This window comes from Cebus imitator, unplaced genomic scaffold, assembly GCF_001604975.1.
Source record: "Cebus imitator isolate Cc_AM_T3 unplaced genomic scaffold, Cebus_imitator-1.0 Scaffold210, whole genome shotgun sequence".
Classification (NCBI taxonomy): domain Eukaryota; kingdom Metazoa; phylum Chordata; class Mammalia; order Primates; family Cebidae; genus Cebus; species Cebus imitator.
In genome coordinates, this window is record NW_016107525.1 from 1,663,080 (window position 1) to 1,688,299 (window position 25,220).

The 25,220-nt window shown below is 37.6% G+C and overlaps 1 protein-coding gene across 6 annotated transcripts in view; it reads right to left on the reverse strand.

Annotated features, from left to right (window-relative positions):
• DIAPH2 (diaphanous related formin 2) overlaps positions 1-25,220 on the reverse strand; it is a 914,924-nt gene that overhangs the window by 118,656 nt on the left and 771,048 nt on the right. For 3 of the 6 annotated variants that reach the window (XM_037745740.1, XM_017548567.2, XM_017548565.2), the window contains one exon: positions 8,252-8,394. The exons of 2 other annotated variants lie outside the window; for them this stretch is intronic. In XM_037745740.1, the coding sequence (XP_037601668.1) occupies positions 8,345-8,394 (50 nt within the window). In that variant the 3' untranslated portion in view covers positions 8,252-8,344. Of the gene's footprint in view, positions 1-8,251; positions 8,395-22,677; positions 23,284-25,220 lie in introns of those variants that run through there. One more of the 6 variants, XM_017548563.2, reaches the window with a different exon arrangement.

The window sequence follows — 25,220 nt, forward strand, 5'->3', positions numbered from 1 at the left end:
CGCCTTGGCCTCCAAAGTGCTTGGATTACAAGTGTGAGCCACCACGCCCGGCCGAAAAGCATCACTTTCTAAGCCTACTATTTTGGGCCACACTGAAAAATTAACTATGTTTCTACCAATTTATTCAAAATTTCATTCAAAATATTCTTTACATAATTACATTTCTTAGAGCTAACTGTAAGAACTGCAATTTCAAATCAGGTGATTTCAAATACACCTAGATGTGAATTAACACAAATTTTAGCATCATCAGCTTGAAAGCAGAGCTTCAAAAAAACCAAGTAACATGTTATAGATTAACATAAACAAATTTACATAATCAGAGATTCAAAGGCATAATAGAATGGCACATTTTCTTTGGAGTTTTGAAAAAGGATAAAATTTGACAAATAATGCACTATAATGATCACCTCCGTGGATGTGTTACTATGGAACAGAATTTTTGGCTTTACTAGCAAGAAGAATTACAAACAGAATGTGTTAAGTGTACACATATCATGCTTCTATGGGGATTATTACACAATTGTGACAATACCAAAAAACTAACTATCAGGAAATGATCCTCCTTATAAGAAACTTACAACACAAGCTAACTTTGGAAAACTCCACAAATGAATTAGTAACTAGAAGAGTCACTCTTCCAATTATTACTAACTGATGCCTACAAAGCTGAGTTTTTTGTCAGTTATGATACAGCTGGGAAGAAGGGTTCTTTACTGTTTTTTTCATTAGAAACTTCATCTAAGATGTGCAATTGGACAAGTACCTACTACCTCGGCGTTAAATCTAAATTCTATAGTAGTCCCCACAATTTACTTCATTAGTCAAACATACACACAAAAATCAATGCAAGATTTCAATAAGAAATGTATAGGGAAATGTAATTTCACGATAGTTCGGCTTACTGTACTTCAATTTAGTAATTATTTGATTCACCTTCTGAAAACTGTAGAACTGATTCACTCGCATGACGTTTTCTTTCTAATGCAATGGATTATTTAAACTAAAAAGGATATGTGTATATGTATATTTAACTTTAATAGATCCTGTCAAATTGCTTCCCATAGAGGTTGTGCCAGTTGCATGCCCAGCAGTAGCACAAGAGAATGCCTGTTTCATCGCAGNTATATGTATACACACACACACACATATATATATGTGTATACATATATGTTGTTTTTTGAGACAGAGTCTCACTCTGTCAACCAGGTTGCAGTGCAAAGGCACAATCTCGGCTCACTGCAACCTCCACCTCCCAGGTTCAAACGATTCTCCTGCCTCAGCCTCCCATGTAGCTGGGATTTCAGGCATGCACCACCACGCCCAGCTAATACTGTATTTTTAGTGCAGATAGGGTTTCACCATGTTGGTGAGGCTGGTCTCGAACTCCCGACCTCAGGTGATCAACCTGCCTCAGCCTCCCCAAGTGCTGGGATTAAAGGCATGAGCCACAGCACCCAGCGCATACTACAAGTTCTATACAAAAGCATTGTTTAAGCTCTAATTGGTTAAATTTCAGAATTTCAGTCCTCAGACTCAGAAGACATGATTTAATTAAGGTTAGGCAAGATGCAGGCATGGAGTGTACACAACGGTGGCAGAAAGGCCCTTTAGAGTACCTATGCTTTCACTATTTTGCTAACATAAGCCCAAACTGAACTTCACTCATTTTTTTATGCAAAACCTTGGCTGGGGAGTGGCTTAAATGTAAACTCACACTTTCCACCACTAATGTGTTAAGCCACGACTTCTCTTAACCCCATGTGGAAAGTACAGCTAAAATTTATAACCAAATCAAAACACCATAGTCAATTATGGGTATATATTTCATGACTTTAACTAAAATGTGAACATTACTTTTCCAATCTTTCTATTAATGTGATGTGACTTAACTTTAAACAGACTCAACTTAATGAGAAAATATGGACATCTCATTTAGAATGAAAGACTCAGATGACAGGAAATGTCTCAAATATTAATGTGTTGGGTTCTAACAACACAAAGTGAAGCTGCAATTAAAATTTACATATAATATGATGCACGTAGGTGGATTTCTAATGTTTTCCTGATGACTCATGTAGAGTGCTTTATTTTATTTTATTTTTTGAGACAGAGTTTCGTTCTTGTTGCCCAAACTGGAGTGCAATGGCGCGATCTTGGCTCACTGTAACCTCTGATTCCTGGGTTCAAGAAATTCTCCTGCCTCAGCCTCCTGAGTAGCTGGGATTACAGGCATGTGCCACCACGCCTGGCTAATTTTGTATTTTTAGTAGAGCTGGTCAGGCTGGTCTTGAACTCCCGACCTCAGGTGATCCGCCTGCCTCGGACGCCCAAAGTGCTAGGATTACAGGCATGAGACACCACGCCCGGCCCAGTGCTTTATTTTTTAAAACACTGGTTGTGTTGTTCACTTTAGGTTTACAATATTAATGCTATTTTGTGATCAATTTGGTAAGCCCTACAATATTTCCCAAAATGACTTAGAGATGCAACTTGACAACTATTTTACTTAGCTAGCATGATAATTAGAACCTAAACTTGCGTTTCAGGTTGCCATATCACCTATACAGAACTGACAACAAGCTATTTTCTTGGCAAATGCCTCACTGATGGTTCATTCTAAGCATGCTTGGAGAAACACATTAATAGGATAACCCATGTCTTTTTTCACTCTGTAATATCTACAGATGATCTCTATTTCAGATGACTCTAAGCAGCTAAATACGAATAAAAAAGGAACACCTTTCTGGCTCATTAAGGCAATTGCTCAAGCTGTCATTAGCATTCTCTCTTTGCAAATGCAGTGCAGGATGCAGCAGGCCTTGTCTGCTGCAGAAACTAATGGCACAGAGCTACCTTTTGACAGCAGGACTAAATTTACATACTTTACATATTCAGTGAGTAAAGGAATAATTTACATTAATCAAATATGCTATGTTTGGGGTATTTTCCCCTCATTTGAAATATACCTGTCTACTTGGTAGGCCTAGTCATCGACAACTGCATAGGAAATGAATTAATTGAGCCAAAGCAAAAGCGGGCCTTTTCTACTCATTTAACCCTATCCATTTTCTACAGGGCAATTGTAAATTATGTCTCAGAAGATAAATAGCAAGTCATGCCTGAAAAGATGAGATGCTCTGGTTTTCATCCTCAGACCTGCTAGGCTGACTACCTGTCAGATAAGGCAGCAGCCAGGATTATGCCTTGAAAAGCTGACAAACCAAGATTTTTATCATTAAATCAAACCTGCTAGGTTTAAACTCTGTGAACTTTAATTATCTCATATTTAATTAGAAGAACTAGATTAAACCAAAAGTGGAGGGTGGGGCGGGGAGGTCCTGGCAAAGGAGAATCAAGGAGTTATTGGGGATGAGGAAACTTCATATCCACAAATCTGATTTCTCATTTCTAATAAAGCAACGTTTACATTTACAGGAGACTCAAGGAATCACTGGGCTGCACAATTTGAGAGGTTATCTAGTCCATCCCAGAATGATCATCAACTACCCTGTTCTTTATTATTATTATTATTTTCTTTTTTTTCTTTTTTGTTTTTTTTTTTTTTTGAGACGGAGTCTCGATCTGTCACCCAGGCTGGAGAGCACTGACACGATCTCTGCTCACTGCAACCTCTGCCTCCTGGGTTCAAGCGATTCTCCAGTCTCAGACTTCGGAGTAGCTGGGAATACAGGCACCCGCCACTACGGCTGGCTAATTTTTTGTCTTTTTAGGAGAGACAGGGTTTCACCATGTCAACCAGGCTGGTCTTGAACTCCTCACCTCAAGAGATCCGCCCACCTCAGCCTCCCTAAGTGCTGGGATGACAGGAATGAGCCACCACACCCTGCCTTACCCTGTTCTTCCAAATCTTTGCAGGAAGAGGTTCTGCATATGTTGAAAAGGTTTAAAACTAATAAGGGCACTATAAGTCAGTTTACCAGAGAATGAGAAAATGAAAATATTTCTACTTTACCAACTAAAAGATAAAAATAATCTGTGCTCCAGAGGTTGCTTTTATTGCTATTTTCTGTTATGTAAGGCAAGACAGCATAATTAACAGTACTTTCAGAGTATCTTGTTTCATAATAGAGTCATAAGACAATGAATTATTTAACCAGTAAGTACTCATTGATGATCTACTCCAGCAGCTGGCAAACTTTCTCTGTAAATGGTCAGCTAGTAAATATTTTAGGCTTTGTGGGCCACAGAGTCTCTGCCACAATTGCTCAATTCTACTGCTGTAGCCCAAAAGCAGGCATAAGTAATATGTAAATGAATAAATGTAGCTATGTTCCCAAAAAAATTATTTATGGGAAGTTGAATTTCATATAAATTTTCACATCACAAAATGTCATTTTTCGTGTGTGTGTGTGTGTGTGTGTGTGTGTGTGTGTGTGTGTGTGTGTGTGTGTGTTGAGACAGTCTCCCTCTGTCGCCTAAGCTGGAGTGCAGTGGCACGATCTCTGCTCACTGCAACCTCTGCCTCCTGGGCTCAAGCAATTCTCCTGCCTCAGCATCTCGAGTAGCTGGGACTTCAGGCACCCACAACTCACCTGGGCAGTTTTTGTATTTTTAGTACAGATTGGGTTTTGCCATGTTGGCCAGGCTGGTGTAGAACTCCTGACCTCAAGTGATCCACCCACCTCGGTGTCCCAAAGTGTTGGGATTACAGGCAGGAGCCACCACACCCAGCGCTTCTGATTGTTTTCTAACCATTTAAAATCATAAGAAATAGTCTCAAATTTTGGACTAGATTTGGCTTAGAGGCCATAGTTTGTTATCTCATGGTCTCTTCTACACTTAAGTCACTATGAAAGGGAGAGAAAATGATACAATACATGGCCACTTTTCAAAATGGTTGGGAAAACAAAGACAAAAATATATTTTTTTAATTGGCAAATAATATAAAGTCACACATAATAAAGGGCTAAAGTGTCGGGGGCATCCCATAAGAGCTAAAAGAGTCAAGGCATGAGGAGGACATGACTCTATGAGAGCTTGAATAGTCAGAATAGGACTCGTGTAGCAAGTAGTTGTACCAGGAAGAACCAGGTAGATTTATGTAAGTGGAGAAGAGAAGGAAAGAGCACTCCAGGTAAGAGAAATAATATAAACCAGGATAGAGAAATGTGAATTAGCAGGTTGCATTTGGGGGAATGCAGGAGAAAGGCCTGTCTAAGCAGAATCAATTGGAGAAATTAATTCAGTCACTCAATAGATAACTATTGATCACTCCTGTGTGTCATGCATTATGCTAAACACTAGAGATGCTGTGATGAGTAAGGCACAATCCTTGCCCTCCAATTGCTCACGGTCTTGTTAGAAGGACAAACAAGCAAAAGCAATTATAATACAGGATAAGATACTTACACTGAGGTATAAAGCTCCCCGGAAATAACTGGCAATTTAAAAAATTATATCAATTCTCAACACTCCATTCATTTGCATTTAAGGTAGAGATCTGTGATTTAAACCACAAAGGGAATCCAAACGCAAAATAAAAATCCCTGTGTGACCCATACAAGGCCTGATCATTTAAATATTCAAATATAACTGCCTTTCCTAGAGAAACAGCAAAATCACATAAACTTCCTATAAGTGATTTTTGGAAGCCTTTTGAAGATGATAATTTTAAAAGGGATTATTACATTATTAGCTTGATTCACTGCAACTGGGTATTATGTCATCGGTCCTAACAATGTGCATACACCTATCTGTAAACCTTTTCAGCACTGAGGTAAATTACTACGGAAAAGCCTGAAAGTGTTTTTTCACCAGAGATCTTTAAGAAGAGGATTTATATCTACCTGCAGGAGATGACTCAGGATCAATAATGCCTACAGCAGAGCATGAATTTTCAACTCTATGATTTGAAATCTCTTAAAAGCATTCCAGTGAATATTTCCACAAATTAATCACTCATTCTTTAAAAATGTAGTAGTGTTACCAGACTTATTTGAGGTAAGAACTAAAAATTCACCTACAAGTGTTTAGAGCAGCACTATGACCAAAGAAAATCTGAAGAAAATCATAACTCTTTTGCATGAGGTCCTAAGTGAAAGGCAGCATTGTAAGGAAATAGCATGCAGTATGGAATTAGACAAACTGGTGTTCCGATTCTGATTGAGCCGTTCACCAGCTGTGACCTTGGCAAAGCTACTTAACTTCTCTAATCTTCCATTCCTTCACCTGTAAACTTGGGGAAATAAAACCTAATGCTCAGGAATGTTGTGAAAATGCAATGAGATGGTATACATATGACACCTAGAACAGTGCCAGGCAAACAATAAGAACTCAAAAAATGTTAAAAAGTCCTCCATTCTTTCTGTGTTTTTCTTTTGCTTTCTCTCTCTCTCTCTGTCTCTCTCCTTCTCTTCTCTTTCTCTCTCTTCTTTCTTTCTTTTTCCTTTTTAGAGATGATGTTTTGCTCTCTTGCCCAGGCTGGAGTGCAATGGTGTGACCTGGGCTCACTGTATCCTCTGCCTCCTGGGTTCAAGCAATTCTCCTGCCTCAGCCTCCCCAGTAGCTGGGATTACAGGCATGCACCACCATACCTAGCTAATTTTATTGTACTTTTAGTAGAGACGAGGTTTCACCATGTTGGCCAGGTTGGTCTTGAACTCCTGCCCTCAGCTGATCCACCCGCCTTGGCTTCCAAAAGTGCTGCGGTTACAGGCGTGAGCCACTGCGCCAGGCCCATTCTTTCTACATTGCCAGGTTCAACTCAACTTTTTTAGGAAATGACCCCAAGCCAACAGGCACAAAGATGTCATTCTCATAGTAAGAGAGTATAAAGGAGGGAACAGGCCTATGTATGTGTAACATTTCTTCTATGGTGTATTGGTTATTGTGGGTAGCATGTTGTGGGTAGTGAGCCTTAACAACCAACTCTGCTATCGAAGGCACCTCTCGAACCTCCCCTTCCTCCTGAATCCAAATATGCATCTGCATTCTCCACTGTCACACTTTTCCTTTTAATGTTCTCTCAGCCATGGACCTCTCTTCAGAAGCCAGGGTCTTTGGTGAGGGGAATAAATAAATGGTGAGAAGGACCAGAGGAAAATACAATTTTGCTAACAATACCTCCATTTTCTACAATAGTGAAGAAATATTCTTTGCTTTTGTCTCAGTTCATTTCCAAACTAATTCTCACACCCTTGGAATGCTGTAATACCAATATTGCCGCTTGTGAAGAGTATGTCATTCGGGCTGCTCTATTCAGCATTAAAATGAGGCTTCCTCAGTAAATAATATATGTGGAAGCTTCTCTGAGCTAGAACAAGCATATCTCCTTTGTGCATAGCAGCTCCCATGACCTAGAAGTGCTTCCTGCAGTGCCGTTCTTATTAAGTTGAATATTTCACATGCTTTGGAGCCGAGAGCCGATTTTCTTAACACAGTATTGAAATCTTCATTATCTCCAAATATTCTACCCATGCTTGCTACTAAATGTACATGTAGTAGTGCTATTGCCCAATATGATTTCTGAATGGATTAATAATAATATCAGTTTTATAGGTACAGGTACACAACTCACAGGATTCTTAAAGTATCTCAATAGTAGAATACCAATAGGTAAAGAAATCACTTTGCTATGAATCCTGTCTGAAGGACTGTGATCCCACATAGGAATATTTAAATAATCAAGGGTTTAGGTAAATGATATAAACACATTTGCACAAGCCAGAATGCATAAACCTCGTACATGTAAAGATAGAAAAATACAAGTATTACGTGAGTTATTTGCAAATACTGTCTTAAAACACTCAGGGTATTTCTAGGTGTTCAAATTAATGAAGTTCTTGAAAATACGGATTAATTTAAATATACTAAAATTATATATTACATATACGTACGTGTGTGTGTGCATGTGTGCTGTATATACCTAACAGCTGGCAAAAGAAATGGCTACCCTAGTGGCTTCTGTCTTTATATAATAGTCACTCCAATAATGACTAGTATACATTTTAAAAACACAATCATGGGATAGAGATCATACCTTAGACTTTTTTTTGTATCCTGCTTAACGTCTGGCAGAATGTTCTGAACCACACAGTGAGCATATAGTCTCGAACGAAAGCTAGAAATATTCATTGTAGAATATATATCTGTTTGCTTCCCAAGTCTACATTTTCTTTCCAAGCATATATATGGTTAACCATTATGAAATCGGTATTACGGGGCATATAGCATAAATTTTACCAGAAAGCCTTAGGCAGAAAGAAAAGAGAACTGGACAAAATGAATATCATGTTTCCACTAGAAAGTTTTACTATTTGATTATCTTAAAAAGTCATGTTGTACAATCACCCAATCCTGTTTAAAACAGCACTCAGGCCGTTTATGTGGCTGATCTTGGATTAGCCCTTGTTGCACAGGGATGATTTACCACTGCAGAAAAGAAGAAATAAAGAGAAAAATTATTTGAAATGTATAAATAAATTTAAAAAAACATAATGCACCTAGAACACTGAATAAGACAAAACCATAAATAGCTCATTTATAACACTGATTTGGGATTGTGCCATTGCAACTTAGAATTTCAACAAATTAGGCCACAGATAATACAAAAATCTCATTTTTATTTCATTAGTTATTATGCAGGTCATGATAAACGTGTCACATATTAAAGGAATGAACTGGGTATTGCCAGCCCTCCATCTCAAGCTGCATTCTTGCTTGTTTCTTTAGAAAGTTGTAAGTTAATGAATAGATGCTACTTTCTATGATACGGATGTCCTTCACTACTCGAATCTATTGAATTCAGCAATGAATACATATTCATGAATGTGCACTCTTCTCAAAACAGGGATTTAGACAGTCTACTCCATTAAACATAAGTTTATTTTTCTTCCAGGTGTTAGCTAGGAAATCAACATTTTGGTCAGTGGCCTTTCATAATGTTTGTCCTAATGGATGCCACCTGGAAATAAAATCAACTGATATTTAATGCAGTATATTTTCTAAGTTCCCATTCTAGGAAGAGTATTATTTTAGAAAGAAGTAATTAACTCTAACTATTAGAAATGAACATAGATTCAAAAATACAACTGTAGCTGAATCTGGTGCTAATTAAAACAAGAGTTAAACAAAAATATAATACTTTTTTAATGCATTCACATTCTATTCATGATGATAATAATTAGAGCCTATGCTATCATCAACTTGATGCTTCCATAGCTGTACTGTTTATTTTGGTCCTTCTACTATGGTTTCTATGTATCAGATGTGGCCAACTGTGTTGTCCCTCAGTCTGTTCCAGCTACCGGTATTTTGATTTAGTAACCTGCCACACGGATAAAATGTTTTACAGGCATCTAAATGGTTAATAGATATTAACTAATGTTTTAGTGGTAAATGTTCATACAAAACCTAATAAATGGTGCATCTCCAAACCTTTTTTGCTTCCTTTACAAGTAATACACTATATTTTTTTAAAAAAGATCTTTCAAATATTCTAGTCATGCTCAATCAATAAATACAGCAAAATCAAACTTAAATAACAGGCTTGCTAGCTATAAAACAATACACTCTTGACAATATGGTAGAAATGTAGGAAATAATTTTGTCAAATTTTGTTAAGCCAAGAGGAGTGGGAAATGGGGTGGTAAAGGCCATATGTGTGCTAGATTCATAGAGTAGCTTCTGTTCTTGACATTGAGATCAAACATCTGAGCACCTTCTACGTTTCCATCACAGTGGTAAGACACTGGGGCTAATGAATATGACGCAAGTCCTTAACTCCTTAAAGACTTCAGTACTTTAGACAACCATTCTATCCTATGCATCCTAGGTGACCACAATGATTACTAAGATCAGCAGCCATGCTCATAAGTGATGGTGGCCAAAGGCTGACATTGGGAACATTACGATGGGCTAGTATTCTACTCTCCTGCAAGAGCTGTCTCTTGCATGGACGATAAGATGGCACAAGGGATGCAATGTGGAAAAATCCTAAGTAGAAAAATTTTACTTCTATTTATTTTTTAAAAAGTATTCCCCTGACAGCTTGGTCTGATTGACAGCTCTTACAGACTGACCTAATGAACCTTCAGCCTGGGAGCCTTCACACATTCCCTGATAAGCAGTGAACTCAAGTTTTACTGTAGGCATCATCTCCTAAGCCCCAGTGATCGGACTAAAGTGGCATAGCCTCCAAATACCACTGCGAACATTTATTGCAGGCCAATCCCAGCAGGAACGTTGTCAAACTGGTTTTTCAGCTTTTATAGGCCCTCTGCAAATCAGCCCAAATCACATTGTTCCAGGTTTAGATTAAGCATCTAATTGTGTATCCCCATGGTCTCTGCTAGGATTTTGCAAAGGTTTTGTTACATTCTGGTATATGAAAACATCACAGAGCCACAAGTGTATATGCAAATTATCTGCTTCTTCCCCTGTAGACTGTAAAAAATATGATAAGGTTTTGTAAAAAACTGCTGTTCATCTTATGCTCTTTTGTCTGTTTCTTCCTTACCCATCAGGGCCAGTTTGTAAATGTACAACAGGGAAGGTAAGACAAAAGGCTGCGGCAGGATGATTCAGGATCATGATTAACACCAAAAAATATGTCCTGTACAAAGGGAATCCATGAGTCACATTTAGAGGATTCTTCTACATTGTTTATCTTAGGTCTTAAAGTACTGTATAATTCCTCAGGAAAAATGCAGAAACCAGGATACTAGTCTGCTACAAAGAAGGAAGACTTTGTGCATTTCTTTTAAATCTTTGTAAAACAACAACAAAAAGGAATTAGTCTATGACTAGTTTTCTGGAAATCATAAGTGACTTATGTTGGAATTAAATGAGTATCATGGGGTTGTAATGCAGGGAAGCTGCAGTTAACATTTTGAACTTCTGAAACCACTTTTATGATGGACTTTTCCTATTTCATATTCTCAAATAGAACATTTATTGTTCTAAATCTGAGATAAAGGGTATGTTCATCGGATTATACTACTTATATAGAATTTGAATTTAGTTTTAAATTGTCTTTCATTCCTCTTAGAAACTAGAATGATGAATCTGGACAGACTAATATTTGTAAAAAGTAGTCACAGAAATGAAGATAGTGTAATCCACAGAAAAAGAAAAGTACTTTTCACTTCTTACATAAAGCATATTTAATCAAATGTCTTTGATTTTGTCAGCAATACATATAAACATACCTATACACACATCTCTCTTCTCTCTCTCTCTCTCAAGCTACGCAGCTACCAAAATAAAGACAGCCTCTAAATGCCAACATAAAACCAAGCCAACACAAATGGATTTGGTAACTGTATTTTGCTGAACCTCAACTACCCGCTCTGGGGCTTTGGTCTGTACTTACAGCATTACTTTTGCATAACTATGGTACAACAGCAGCAAGAGAGACAACAAAAGCAAAGATTAATTAGCTTGGCTGGTTCAGGGGGAGATTTGTGGCAAGGTGTTTCTCCTCTAAAACCTCTAGATTCATCTAGTTTCCAGTGTGTTCTAAACATTTCAATCCATATTTTTTTTCCATGTGGGCATAAGAAGAGAAGTATACTGACATACTTAGATCCTGGCTCACAGTAGGTGAAATAGATGTGAGATAGAATTCTGTTTTTCCAATATTTCAGTAAAGAGTCCCACAAAATTGTTTTGTAAGTCTCAAACCGCCTAACTATAGATGTAACTGGGTATTTGTATCTTGTATATTTTTAAAAATCTTTGATTCTGTATATAATATGAATAATTTTTTAAACAACCTACATATGTTGATGAGATCTGTCCTCTTCGAGGCAGTTGCTTTAGGAGCTACAGAATTAAGCAATGATTCTATCACTGCCAAAATACATTTGTGAAGCCCTTCTTCAGGATATCTTTACAGCAGGTCTTACAGCCTTTTACACAGTTTTGATGAAGGCAAGTCTTTGACCTTCAACAGATTTGAGTTTTAGAAAGCAAATATTTCAGAACCAAATCGATAAGGAACCTGGGTAACTAAACTGTGCAATACTAAAGTTTGGTTAAACACTAGATGTAACTGAAGAAATGATATGGAATTTCTTCTCTAGCTCAAATTCAAGGTATTGCAGGACACTCATTTGGATAAGTAAATTCTAGATGCGGCTGGGCATGGTGGCTCATGCCTGTCATCCCAGAACTTTGGGAGGCTGAGGTGGTTGGATCACCTGAGGTCAGGAGTTTGAGACCAGCCTGACCAACACAGTGAAACTCCATCTCTACTAAAAATACAAAATGAGCCAGGCATGGGGGTACATGCCTGTAATCTTAGCTACTTGGGAGGCTGAGGCAGGAGAATCATTTGAACCTCGGAGGTGGAGGCTGTGGTGAGCCGAGATTGCACCATTGCTCTCCAGCCTGGGCAACAAGAGTAAAACTTCGCCTCGAAAAAAAAATTCTGGATGGTTTGGTAACAAAAGCAATATACAATCACCCCTAAGTATCCATGAGGAATTGGTTCCAGAACTTCCCCTGGAAACCAAAAAATTAGCAGATGCTCAAGTCCCTTATATAAAATAGCATAGTATTTGCATATCACCTATGTACATCCTCCCATATACTTTCAGTCATCTCTCAACTAATTATAATACACTATACAATATTAATGCTATGTAAAAGCTGTTATACTGTATTGTTTAGGGGATATGAAAAAAGTCTTTACATGTTTCGTACAGATGCAATTTTTAAAAATATTTTCTATATGCAGTTGGTTGAATCCATGAATGTAGAATCTATGAATATGAAAGGCCAATTGTATTCAGTAAAATATAGATAAATGCATAAATGTGTGTGTGTGTGTGTGTGTGTGTGTGCAATGCTAAGATTATGGGTGTAACAAATATCAGTCTATTTACCAGCCCTTCCCATATCTTTCTCAGAGAATCTGCTCTTTCATCCCATCTCTGGAAAAGGCCACAGTCCCATGCACCATGTGAGCTTATCTCTGCACTGGCTGATTGGCCACAGACTGAACACCTGACTTATGGGAAACAAATTCACAGACTTGCTGGGCCAGCAGATTGTGTCACAAGAATCGGAACTCGGAGAGACCCATGTCACATTAAGATAGGCAATTGAAGCAAGCATCATACTGTATGCTAGTTGTGGCACTCACGTTCAAACAAAGGAAGCCAGTGAGTTTCCTTTGGAAACAGAGAAGAAAAGAGGAGACAGAGATGAGTGAGATCATGGAAGGACAGATACAGCAACTTACAATTCTAACTTTTCCATTTTGGTTCCAGCCTAAGACACTCTATGGTCTCACTGTTTTCTGTCCTTGGATGTCCACAAGGTTGCCTAACATATCCTTAAATAAATTCCCCTTTGCTCAAGCTACCTTGTGTAGATTTCTATTCCATACAACCAAGCAGTGCCTATGACAATGTGTTAATGGACCTGATTCCTTCCTTTAGTTTGTCAATAAAAAAATTAGAAAAATAATTTCTAAACTCTTCATGGCATGGCTGAATGCCCAGGGAGATTAAGTGATTCCCTCCAAGTCATCCGCACAGTGATGGGTCAAGCATTAGAAACCAGATCTCCTAACTCATCACAGACCCTGGAGTTCCATAACCTTGGAAATATTATTTAACCTCTCTTTGCCTCAGTTTCCACCACTATAAAAGGGAATATAGTAATAGTACTTAACCTCTCTAATAGGATTGTTGTGAGGATTAAATTAGTTATTATATAACACAAATAGTAGGGGCTAGGAGCAGTGTATCATGCTTGTAATCTCAGCATTTTGGGAGGCTGAGATGGGTAGATCACCTGAGGTCAGGAGTTTGAGACCAGCCTGCCCTACGTGGTGAAATCCTGTCTGTACTAAAAATACAAAAATCAGCCAGGCATGGTGTTACGTGCCTGTAGTCCCAGCTACTTGGTTGGTGGTGGGGAGGGGGGCTGAGGCAGGAGAATCGCTTAAACCTGGGAGGCAGAGGTTGCAGTAGGCCGACGTCGCACCATTGCACTCCAGCCTGGGTGACAGAGCAAGATTCTATCTCAAAAAAACAAACAAACAAAAAAATAGGTGATTGAATCAGGGAAGGAACCTGACCTACAGAGGAGCCATCCTAGGCTTGTCAAAGACTTCGGGCTTGGTGTTTAAAAAAAAAAAAAAAGGAACCAAATAACATTCCTGTCACAGGAACATAGAATTGGGACCTAAGAATCTTTGTTAGGAAGTAGAAGAAGCGGTTAGACAAGGGTAAAAAAAACTCTCGTTTCAAGCCCTAGCTTAAAGGCCGATGAACTCATGCTGTGAAGGACCCAGAGCCATCTCGAAAGGAAAGCAAAGATCCCATTTCCAGGGCTCTAGGTCTGGGTGTATAATACATCCTGCCCTGGGTTCCCTTGAGCCTCTCTCTATCTGTTCAATGAACACCCAGTTTAAATAGCTTTTTGTTCTTTGTAATCAGAAGAGGCTCAATTAAGTAAAATGCTTATTAATAGTACCTTAAATTTTAATACAAAAATTAAAAGCAATTACATACACAAACAGCCTAGAAGGGAGGTCCCAGATGCTTCTCATTTCAAACTTTCTTTTTTTTTTCTCTTTTTTTAGTGTTCTCACAGTGTCTTGCAGCACTGTCATCACAATACCCTCATTTCTCCCTTTCTGGGTTAAAAAGTGCGTTATCACTATCTTATCACCAGGAACTAAATGGCACAGGTCTTAAGAATGAGTAATTAATCATCCTATATCCATTTAGCATCACTGGATTCATTTTGTTTAACATGATAGATAATAGCTTAAGCCTACATTCTTCCAATTAAAATGTGAAAATGTTCTTTACGAAGGTCTTCTACCCTTACAAACCTAACCGAACTCTAGAGCATATTCTATAATTAGCATCCTGAAAATATATCTTAAAGCAGCAAAACAGCAACCTGAGTACAAACCAAGACTACTGCAAACTGTAAACAACTTCAGATGATTTATAGAAAAAGAATTCGACAAAGCTTCCTTAATGTCAGGATATAAACAGTTCTTAGTGCTATCTAGTTAAACGATAGTTATAAAACCCATTGAGCTGAATGAGAATTTGGATTGTCAGACAAATGTTTGTAAGGGGTTAATTAATTCGTATGAACTACACAGCTCAGCTGAAAATGGGCTCATTATTCTAAGCCACCAACTTTGCCTGCTTCTTGTATTGTCCTCCTTTCTCCATCAGATTTATCCTGTTGCACCTCCACCCATGGTAACACATGTCAGGAGACAGAAATATTTAAAAGGAAACGTGAGCTACAGGCATTTTGCAAGAGTACATCAGAGGTACAAAGATGTCTGCTGGAACACCGAAATGGAAAGATCATTTATTAGTATACCATGGTTCATAACATCCCAAAGGGTTCAATATTTTCATTAGGCACATAAACATACCCCTCCTCCTTTTCAAATGCCTCATTACAGCTAAGCCTGGAGCTTTTCTCTTAAAAATCTTTCCTCTGAAATTATTAATAATTTGAAGTTCCCTACAGGCCAAGGGTATTATTACAGTCAAAATGCATCAATATGTATATATACTTATATACTCTCTTTATGCTATTTTAAATAACAAAGTATTTAGTGGAAACAGTAAAGCATTTATAAGCTCTACACAGAAAAGCCTAGAGGAAGATGGCAATATCCCAGACTCCAAGGAAACAGCTCTTGAAGCTTATTAGGTGGGTGTAGGAGACTGTAATAGGATTATGAGTTTTGGTTTAGCCTGTCCATCATTTCAAAATCCCCATAACTAAAGGGAATATCTTCATAGGGGTCTGAGTTTAATATTGAAGCTGCTTTATTTAATTCTTCCTATTTTATAATGCTGAGTGCTAATTAGTTCCATCCACTTTCTTCAGGCTTGTCAATAAGGCAACTTGGAAGCCAAGAACCTGCTGAATTATGGATTAACCAGTTCTGTAACGGCGTGTTCAAGCAACTTAGTTAGCTGCTCCAAACTGTAATGTTATTATGGGCACAGGAAAGCATAAAACAGTCTTTTGTTATCTTCTGCTTAAGAGGAAAAAAAATAACTCCCTACAAGTGAACTGTTTATTTCTGATGTGCTAATGAACATTTTAGATACGTAAAACTAAAATGACATTTACTGTTTTGTGTGTCGAACATAGCCTATTAAACTCACAATGGACATAATATTTGCTACAAAAAAAAGACAAACTAGTCTTAGAATTTTGAGTGCAGGGAAAAAAAAAAAAACAACTTAAAGGCAGAAAGATTGAGAGACTGACATGAGTTCCCTCGTCTACCTTCACTTCTACTGAACCTGCATCCCAACCTCCCTGGGCCTTCCCATCACTATCCTACTCCTGGCACTGACTCCTTTCTGGTGCAGCTAGATGCTAGAATTGGCCACGTAGGGTCATAAATTCTGGAATTAGAAGTAATGTTAGAAATAAACTGACATAGCTCTCTTATTTCACAAGTGAATTAACTGAGACCCAAAGGTCAAGTGAACTATTCGAGGTCATACAAGCTAGCTGATAGTAAAGTTAAACAAAATGAATCCAAGTCTCATGATTCCTTGTTCAATGCTCCTTCACTTCTACTTACCATCATAACCACCCCATTCAACCATGTCCAAACTCATTGCGCTCACTAGGCTGCTGAGCTCTCCCCTCCCAAACGCATAATTGTTTTAGCCACAAGGAAGTGAACCATGATCAAGAACTGGCAAAACGCAACTTAGCTCTGTCTGTTGCATGCTCCCTGGTTCGACTCCCAAGTGTCCCCAAACCTCCCCTGTCTCCAAAGGCTTCCAACTCTACCTTCCTTTCTTCATTTCTAAAGGCTTAGCTTGAGTTCTACCTTGTAAAAATGAGTCTATCTCTCAGGAGTTTAATCATCTGCCTTCGCCTAGAAACCAATTATGTTCTATGCTGCTCATCTTTGTGGTAGAGACAACACTCCTCTTCTCCCCTTCTGAAGATTTATTTACTAATGCATTTATTGACATACATGTATTCCCTTATTAGCAACTTCAGTTTCTCCTTCTTTACTGCTCTCTTTTCCTTACACCCTAATAAAAATCATAATAGCAGTAATAATAACAAGCTAGTACATACAAAGTATTTATTACTGAGACAGCCAGGTAGGAGGGGGTCCCTGGAGAAACTCCAAACAGCCTGTCCACTGAGGTGGAGCCTTGTTAAGTTTGCAGTGGGGAGGAGCCGGGCCCCTCCCCCTTCCTGTGTGGAAGCTGGGACTCCAACATCCTGCTCTAGCAGGGACTCTGGCCTTGCGAGAGTCCCTGTTTCCCCCTTTCTTCCTTTTCACTGAACAAAACCCTGTCTTACCATTCAAATTGTCTGCAAGCCAATTTTTGTGACAGTGGGACGAAGAACCCTGTCTACAGCTGAACTAAGGAAAAGTTCTACAACATTTTGTGCTAGGGATCATTTTATGTGCTTTGAAAGTATTAACTCATTTAATCCTCATAATAATCCATGAGGTAGATATAACTAGTATCCTCATTTTACAAATAAGGAAACTGACACATAGGTTAAGTAACTTGCCCAAGATACACAAGTAGGAAGAGGTAGTGCCAGGATTTGAACCCAGGGAGCTTAGCTCCAGATTCTGTGCTCTTAACTGTCATGTTGCCTCTTTAATATATGTCATATCTATACCATCACTTATGAGCTCTATTACACAGAACAAGTTACTTCTCTGAGACTCAGTTTCCCAATATGTAAAATTAAAATAATATTTCCAATTTCATAGGATTGATATGAGGATTATGTGAACTAGAGATACATATAACCCATCATGCCTGGCATATATAAACATCCAATAAATGACAATATTATCATGATGAGATTAATAACCACCAAATTTGGCTTTTATCAATAAAATGTTCTAAGGAAGTACTCCCAGAGGGAGATAATCTCTATTATGTATTTAAGAAATTCTTTCAAAACCCTGTTCTAAACACAGACAATGTTAACTCATATAGTTCTCAAAACAACCATGAGGAAAATCCTACTATCATTTCCATTTTACATGTGAGAACATTGAGGCAGACAGATAAGTCACTGCCCCAAAGTCACAAAGCTAGTAAGCAGCAGAGCCAAGATTTAGACCCACACAGTCTAACTCCATAGTCTTTGCTCTAACTACAGCACTGAGCGAGACTCTCAACTCTCCTTAGCCCAATGGACTAAGACAAGCATCTTTACAACAGGGCAGCTGGCTTGAGAGTAAACTTGAGACACTCGTGGCATGGGAGAATAGCACAGATGCACACAGCTGCAGTAAGTTTAAAAAGGTGTTTTGTAGCGTAGTGCTCCCCAAACCTGTCAGTGGAAGAGGATTACCTAGAGATTAAAAGAAAAAAACAAAAATAGAATCCTTGGCCCCTCCCATACCTACTAAGTGAGACTCTGGAAACAGATTGGTAGAAGTTAATAGAAGAACAAACACTCTATTAATAGAGGAACAAAGTAAATAGGAAGCTTTGCCAAAATCCCCATGACCAGGACCTCACCCCGGAGACTCTGCCGCAGCATATCCATGTTGGTTTGCAGACCTCACTTGTTACCTTTAGAGGATTCTATAGAGATAACAACTTACTGAAAACTAACAAATAAAGGGAGAGAATCAAGTATATATCACGCCTTCATTATAAGAAATATACCATCATGTAATCAAATAGTTGATGAAGGGACATTTCTTTCTTTTCTTTTTTTTTTTTTTTTAGAAGTAATCCAACTAATTAAAGGAGGGATAATAGTACTCTTTTGAATGAATGGACCTAGACAATCATCAGCGACTGCTAATATAACAAAAAAAGTCAACTAGCCATCATGTGCTCCAATATAAAAACTCACAACACCAACAACAATAAAGACATCTTGACAAAAAGATAAAACCTAAATCTGATCAAGCCGTAGAGTGGCTAGATTTATCTAACTATAAATTTATAGAAAATATATGGGGTAGGGGGACAGGCAATGAAACAGGTAAATAACACCAAAGGGATGCAATGAACAAAATATAAACTCAATCATACAAATGACCCGGTTGCTTCCACAATAACAGCTGGGCTGGATATGGTGGCTCATACCTGTAATTCTAACACTTTGTGAGGTCAAGGTTAGAGAATCACTTGAGCTCAGGGTTTTGAGGAAAGACAGGAAGAAAGAAAGAAAGGAAAAAAAAAACACCCTGAAAATTACAAGTAAAAAAAAGAGACAGATGATAAGATGTAGAAGTCAGCCTCCAAGATGATCCCACACCCCTCCAACCCTGCCAATTATTCCAACCCCTTGTTATTCACACTCCAGTGTCCTTGTTATTCACACTGTGGTGTAATTCCCTCCCACATTGTTTCTGGGTTGGTTTGTGTGATCGATTGGTAGAATATGAAAGAAGTATTGTTATATCACTACCAAGACTAGGATACAGAAAGCACTGTGGTTTCCTCTTTGCTTTCTCTCTTAGATCACTCACTCTTGGGGAGGCCAGCTGCCATGTTGTAAAGATGCTTGTCTTAGTCCATTTGGACTGCTGTAACAAAATACCCAGTGGTATCTGTCTAATATCAATACACCAGTAAATGTGATATCTGATAAGGGCTCATTCTGTGTTTCACAGAGGCACCTTCTAGGTGTACTCACATGGCTGAAGGAGCAAACACACTCCCTTGGGCCTCTTTTATAAGGGTAATCACTTCTCCAAGGCCTCGCCTTTTAATACTATCACACTGGGGATTATGTTTCAACGTATGTATTTTGCAGGGACAAAACATTCAGACCATAGCAATGGTCAAGAAGCTCTATAGAGAGGCCCATACGGTGAAGAACTGAGCTTGGAAGTAGCTCCTCTAGCTTCAGTCAGGCCCAGAGACAATGGTAGCCCTGGTATCTTGACTGTAATCTCAGGAGAGACACTGAAATAATCACTCAGCTAAACGGTTCCCAAATTCTTGACCCACAGAAACCATGACATAATAAACATTTGTAGTTCTAAGCTACTACATTTTAAAGGTAACTTGTTATGCAGCAATTGACAACTAATTGGTAATTAATGCAAGGGGGATTCCATTGTTAAAAAGAGATTTAACAGAACCATAATAATGAATTAACTTTCTTTAGTTCCCAATTCAAACTAACCAAAAAGAGCAGATAATCAGCAGGGTGTGGTATGGTGGTGGTGGTGGTTCATACCTGTAATCCCAGCACTTTGGGAGCCGGGGCAGATCACTTGAGCTCAGGAGTTGGAGATCAGCCTGGCCAACATGGTGAAACCCTGTCTCTACTAAAAATACAAAAATTAGCCAGGCATAGCGGCAGGTGCCTGTAATCCCAGCTGCTCAGGAGGCTGCGGCAGGAGGATTGCTTGAACCCAGGAGGCAGAGGTTGCAGTGAGCCAAGATAGTGCCACTGCACTCCAGCCTGGACAACAGAATGAGAGTCCGTCTTGGGGGTGAAGAAAAAAAAAACAACAAATAGTCAGGGAAATGTAAACACTAAATAGATATTTGTTGTTAAGGAATTTTTTCTTAGTAAAGCATGATAATAGTATTTGATTACACTAGAAATAATCTTCATCTTTTGTAAATGCTTATAGAAACATTTACAGATTAAAAAAAAATAATAATGTCTGAGATTTGTTTCAAAATATCCAAGAGTAGGGGTATGGAGAAAACAAAACAAAATTGACCATGAATTGATCATTGTGGAAGCTGGGTTCATGTTTTTTTTTTTTAAATATATATTACTGTACTTTGTATATAGTTGAAATTTCAAAATAAAGAGTGAATAAGTAAAGAGAAAAAAAATCATTGACTATTGAGGTTCCACAGCAGATGAAGCAATTCCAAACCAGACACCCAATTAGGAGAGGCACAGTCCCAATCGACAAATAGGGCTCATCTATGGGTGTTAGTGCATGCAAATTCAGACATAGTACATACTGATATATACATATCTGATCTCTTAATCTTTGGTGCGTCCATGTCTTTTTTCCCCAGCTAGACATAGGACAGTGACTTAGGGACATATTCTGTTTATTTATTGTTTGGTTTATCATTGATTATTGCTTTTAAGTTCAAGTAGGACATGGGCATTTCTGTAGAAAGAAGTCAATTTAAAGAAAGACATTAAGAAGGAAAAAAGCCTGATTCTGAAGGAGGTAAGAGGAATGTGATTAGGAGCACAAAGTTTGCCTCAGGAAGTGACACTGAGGGAAATGAAGGGAACCTGAAAGAGATGGTCATTTACCAGGACTGTGAGGTGTGAGTTTCAGTTTGAGTAACTCAAGAGAATAGAGAAAGTCTCGACGAACAGCCAAGGCATATGATTCGGTGAACAATGAACAAGGAGACTGCTAAGGAGTGATGAAGATGCAACTATGCTACATAAACAATAAAGATAATGCGTTTCTTTCTTTCCTTTATTTTATTTTATTTGAGATGGAGTTTTGTTCGTTTTGCCCAGGCTGGAGTGCAATGGCATGATCTCGGCTCACCACAACCTCCACCTCCCAGGTTCAAGTGATTCTCCTGCCTCAGTCTTCTGAGTAGCTGGGATTACAGGCACACACCACCACGCCCAGTTAATTATATATATTTTTAGTAGAGACAGGGTTTCTCCATATTGGTCAGGCTGGTCTCAAACTCCCGACCTCAGGTGATCCGTCCACCTCAGCCTCCCAAAGGGCTGGGATTACAGGCACGAGCCACGGAGCCCAGCCCAATAAAGAGAATATTTAAGGTTCTTTGCCCAGGGCAGTGAATTCATTTTTACAATATTTGGTTCTGTTATTGTATTATTTGATTATTACATTTAAGAGGAGAGGAATGAGTAACAACAACTGTGCTTCAATTGCAACACTACTAACAGAGCCATTCTAAATACATTATTCTTTATGGTGAATATGTTTGCACAGAAAACATTCCCAATAGCTTGAATAATTTATGAATGGATTTTAATATTTTGCAATTGTTTGGAAATATGTAAATATTTATTCTCTTACTTTGTGAAAGTCTGAAAAAAGCAAGGGTCAACAACAAACGCAACATCAAATAGTAGAAACTTCACATTTGAGAAAAGAGATATTTTAACATATAACTGGGCCATTTACAAAAGAATAATCAGATAAATATTTGTTGCCATGCCCATCTGAGAATAATGCCTCAATAGATGGCTATGGACACTTAGGACAGGAAGCTTAGATATAATAATATTGCATAATTTAATAGGACAAATAGCTGCTGAGTAATTTCATTTTAAAATAGAAAACCTAAAATAGGATCTCGGCTATCCAGAAACCTCACACAATGAGTTGATCTGGATAGCAGAGTTTAAACATCTTATATAGCAACAATTTTTATCTTAGTCATTTTGTATAGAAATCTTTTGAAGTTACATTGTACACTTTGCTGCCTCCATAAGGACAATCTATTGGAAATACATTTTTGGGCCAGGCACGGTGGCTCACGCCTGTAATCCAGCACTTTGGGAGGCCGAGGTGGGAGGATCACCTGAGGTCGGGGGTTCGAGACCAGCCTGACCAACATGGAGAAACCCCGTCTCTACTAAAAATACAAAATAAGCTGGACGTGGTGGCACATGTCTGTAATCCCAGCTACTTGGGACGCTGAGGCAGAATTGCTTGAATCCGGGAGGTGGAGGTTAACGGTGATCCGCGCCATTGCACTCCAGTCTGGGCAACAAGAGCGAAACTCTGTCTCAAAATAAATAAATAAATAAATAAAATTTTTAAAAAATATATTTTTGCTGATTCACACAATTATCATGAACATCAAATACTGTGCTGTGCTATAACTATAAGGTCTGTAGGTCATATTTGAGATGTGTCTATTTGTTTCTTCTCTAAATAAACCAAAACTATTCTATGCTTAAAGATCTTTTTCATTTACAAAATTTTAATTATTATTTATTCTAATAATATAATCAGCACAGAGTCACTGAAGAATATTATAAAAACTGTGAAGGAAGTACAAACTACTCATATGCCACTGTATAGCCACAAAGACTATTAATACTTTGGTGCGTTTCACTCCAAGTTTTAAATGAGCAACTACATATATATATATATACATTTTTTTTTTACATTGTTGAGACCAGTTATAAACAGTTCTGTATTCTGTTTTTTTGTTTTTTAAGATGATTCTGGAATACTTATCTGCTTTGATAATTAGTTCACCTCTTCCACTATAGTCAAGATATTAACTATCACATCTTAGTGCTTCCAGTGAGTCTTAAAATCTCTGTCTACCTCTCCATCCTGGTATGTATGCTGTTTCCCATTTGCTGGAGGGTGAAAAAAACAGAAAATCCAATTTGATATAACTATGTCTAACATAATAAATAGATTTTTGAGTAAAGTACTTGGAAGACTCTCTTTTGATAAAAGTCTACATGCTGCTGTTTAAGGACTTGATCACATTTCTTATGCCTATTGAGGGATTTGTTGCTTTTGCTTACTTTCAGGTTTACCGCCATATTTTGAAGAGATAGATAGCATTTCCAGGTAGGTACAGTTGCCGGAAGAGTGGAATTTCAAAGAAGTGAAGTGTTCCTGTGCTACAATGTTACAGAACACCATAAATCTGGTGCATGAGTCTGACCTAGCAGCTTTCTAATACCCACCTACACAGATATAAAGTTCCCTCGTTTAAATTAATTTCTGCTGAATAAGCAGTAATAATCTGTGTTATCTTTCTTTGGAAGATATAATTACTTATCTGTGTTCCCAAGCCACCATATACTTACTTCAATATTAACCCTTAGCATTCTATATTATTTTAAATTGAATCACATGAAATAAATATTTTCATAGGTCAAACTACATCATATGGCTCAACCTAATAGTTAATTTATTGTGTTTCTCTTTTCATTCTGGACAGTACATTCCTTTGCGATAAGGTCCATCTTTGTACCATAAGGGTTTGGCTATAATAAATATTAAAATATTTCTTAAAAGAATGTAAATATAGTATATTCGAATAAGTGATTACAAATTTTATGCACTGACTTGACCCACGTTCATTATGCTTTGCATCTGGTAAGTAGTAAAAAATTCTCATTTCATTTCATTTACTTTTTGGATCTCTTCTAGGAAAAAGTTGTACTGATTTTCTACATATAGTATGTGTACTATATGTAGAAAAATGTTTACAACAGCATTATTTATGGTAGCAAAAAAAACAGAAACACATTCAATTTCTAATTTAAAGGATGGATGGAGTGAATTATACATTCGTATATTCTAATAATATACAACCACTTAAAAGAGACATAAAGATATTCATTAATATATAAAAATGCTTATAAATTTAAGTGAAAAAGTAGTATATACATCCTTGTATACAGTATAATATGAACAATGTAAAATATGCATAGAAATGCCAGATAGAAGAAAAAAATAAAATGTAAAGTTGGTTGCTTCTGGATGTTCAAACTACATATTTTCCTTTGTCTTTCTATTTTATATATTCACATGTTTTCTACAATGAACATAAATTATCTTTAATAACGGAAAGATTTTAAAAGAAAAAATATATGATGGCAATATATTTCAAAGAAGTTGGCCAAGAAAAGAGGGAAGACGAGGGATATGTAATTGATAAAATAGAGCATTTATTTGGAAAATTCATGTATTCATTCCAGAAATCTTTATTGATGACATACTATGTGCCAGGTACACAAACAATCTTAGCCATGACTTTTCACATGGGTGACTCAGAACACTTCAGAAGGCTATGTCCATTGTATTTTATGTTTTATTTTTTAGAAAATGGAACTAAACAAAATCAGTTTAGTCAGATGATTCTGGAATACTAGAAAAGGGGTACTTATATGTTTAGGATCGTTAGCTCTTCTTGTTGCATTTATCCTTTTACCATTATGTAACGTCCCTCTTTGTCTCTTTAGATCTTTGTTGGTTTGAAGTCTATTTTATCAGAGATGAGAATTGCAACTCCTGCTTTTTTTTGCTCTCCATTGGCTTCGTAAATCTTCCTAAATATATACACATCCAATACAGGAGCACCCAGATACATAAAGCAAGTTCTTAATGACTTACAAAGAGACTTAGACTCCCACACAATTATAGTGGGAGACTTTAACAGCCCATTGTCAATATTAGACAAATCAACCAGACAGAAAATTAACAAGGATATCCAGGACTTGAACTCAGACTCGGAACAAGCAGACCTAATAGACATTTACAGAACTCTCCAAACCAA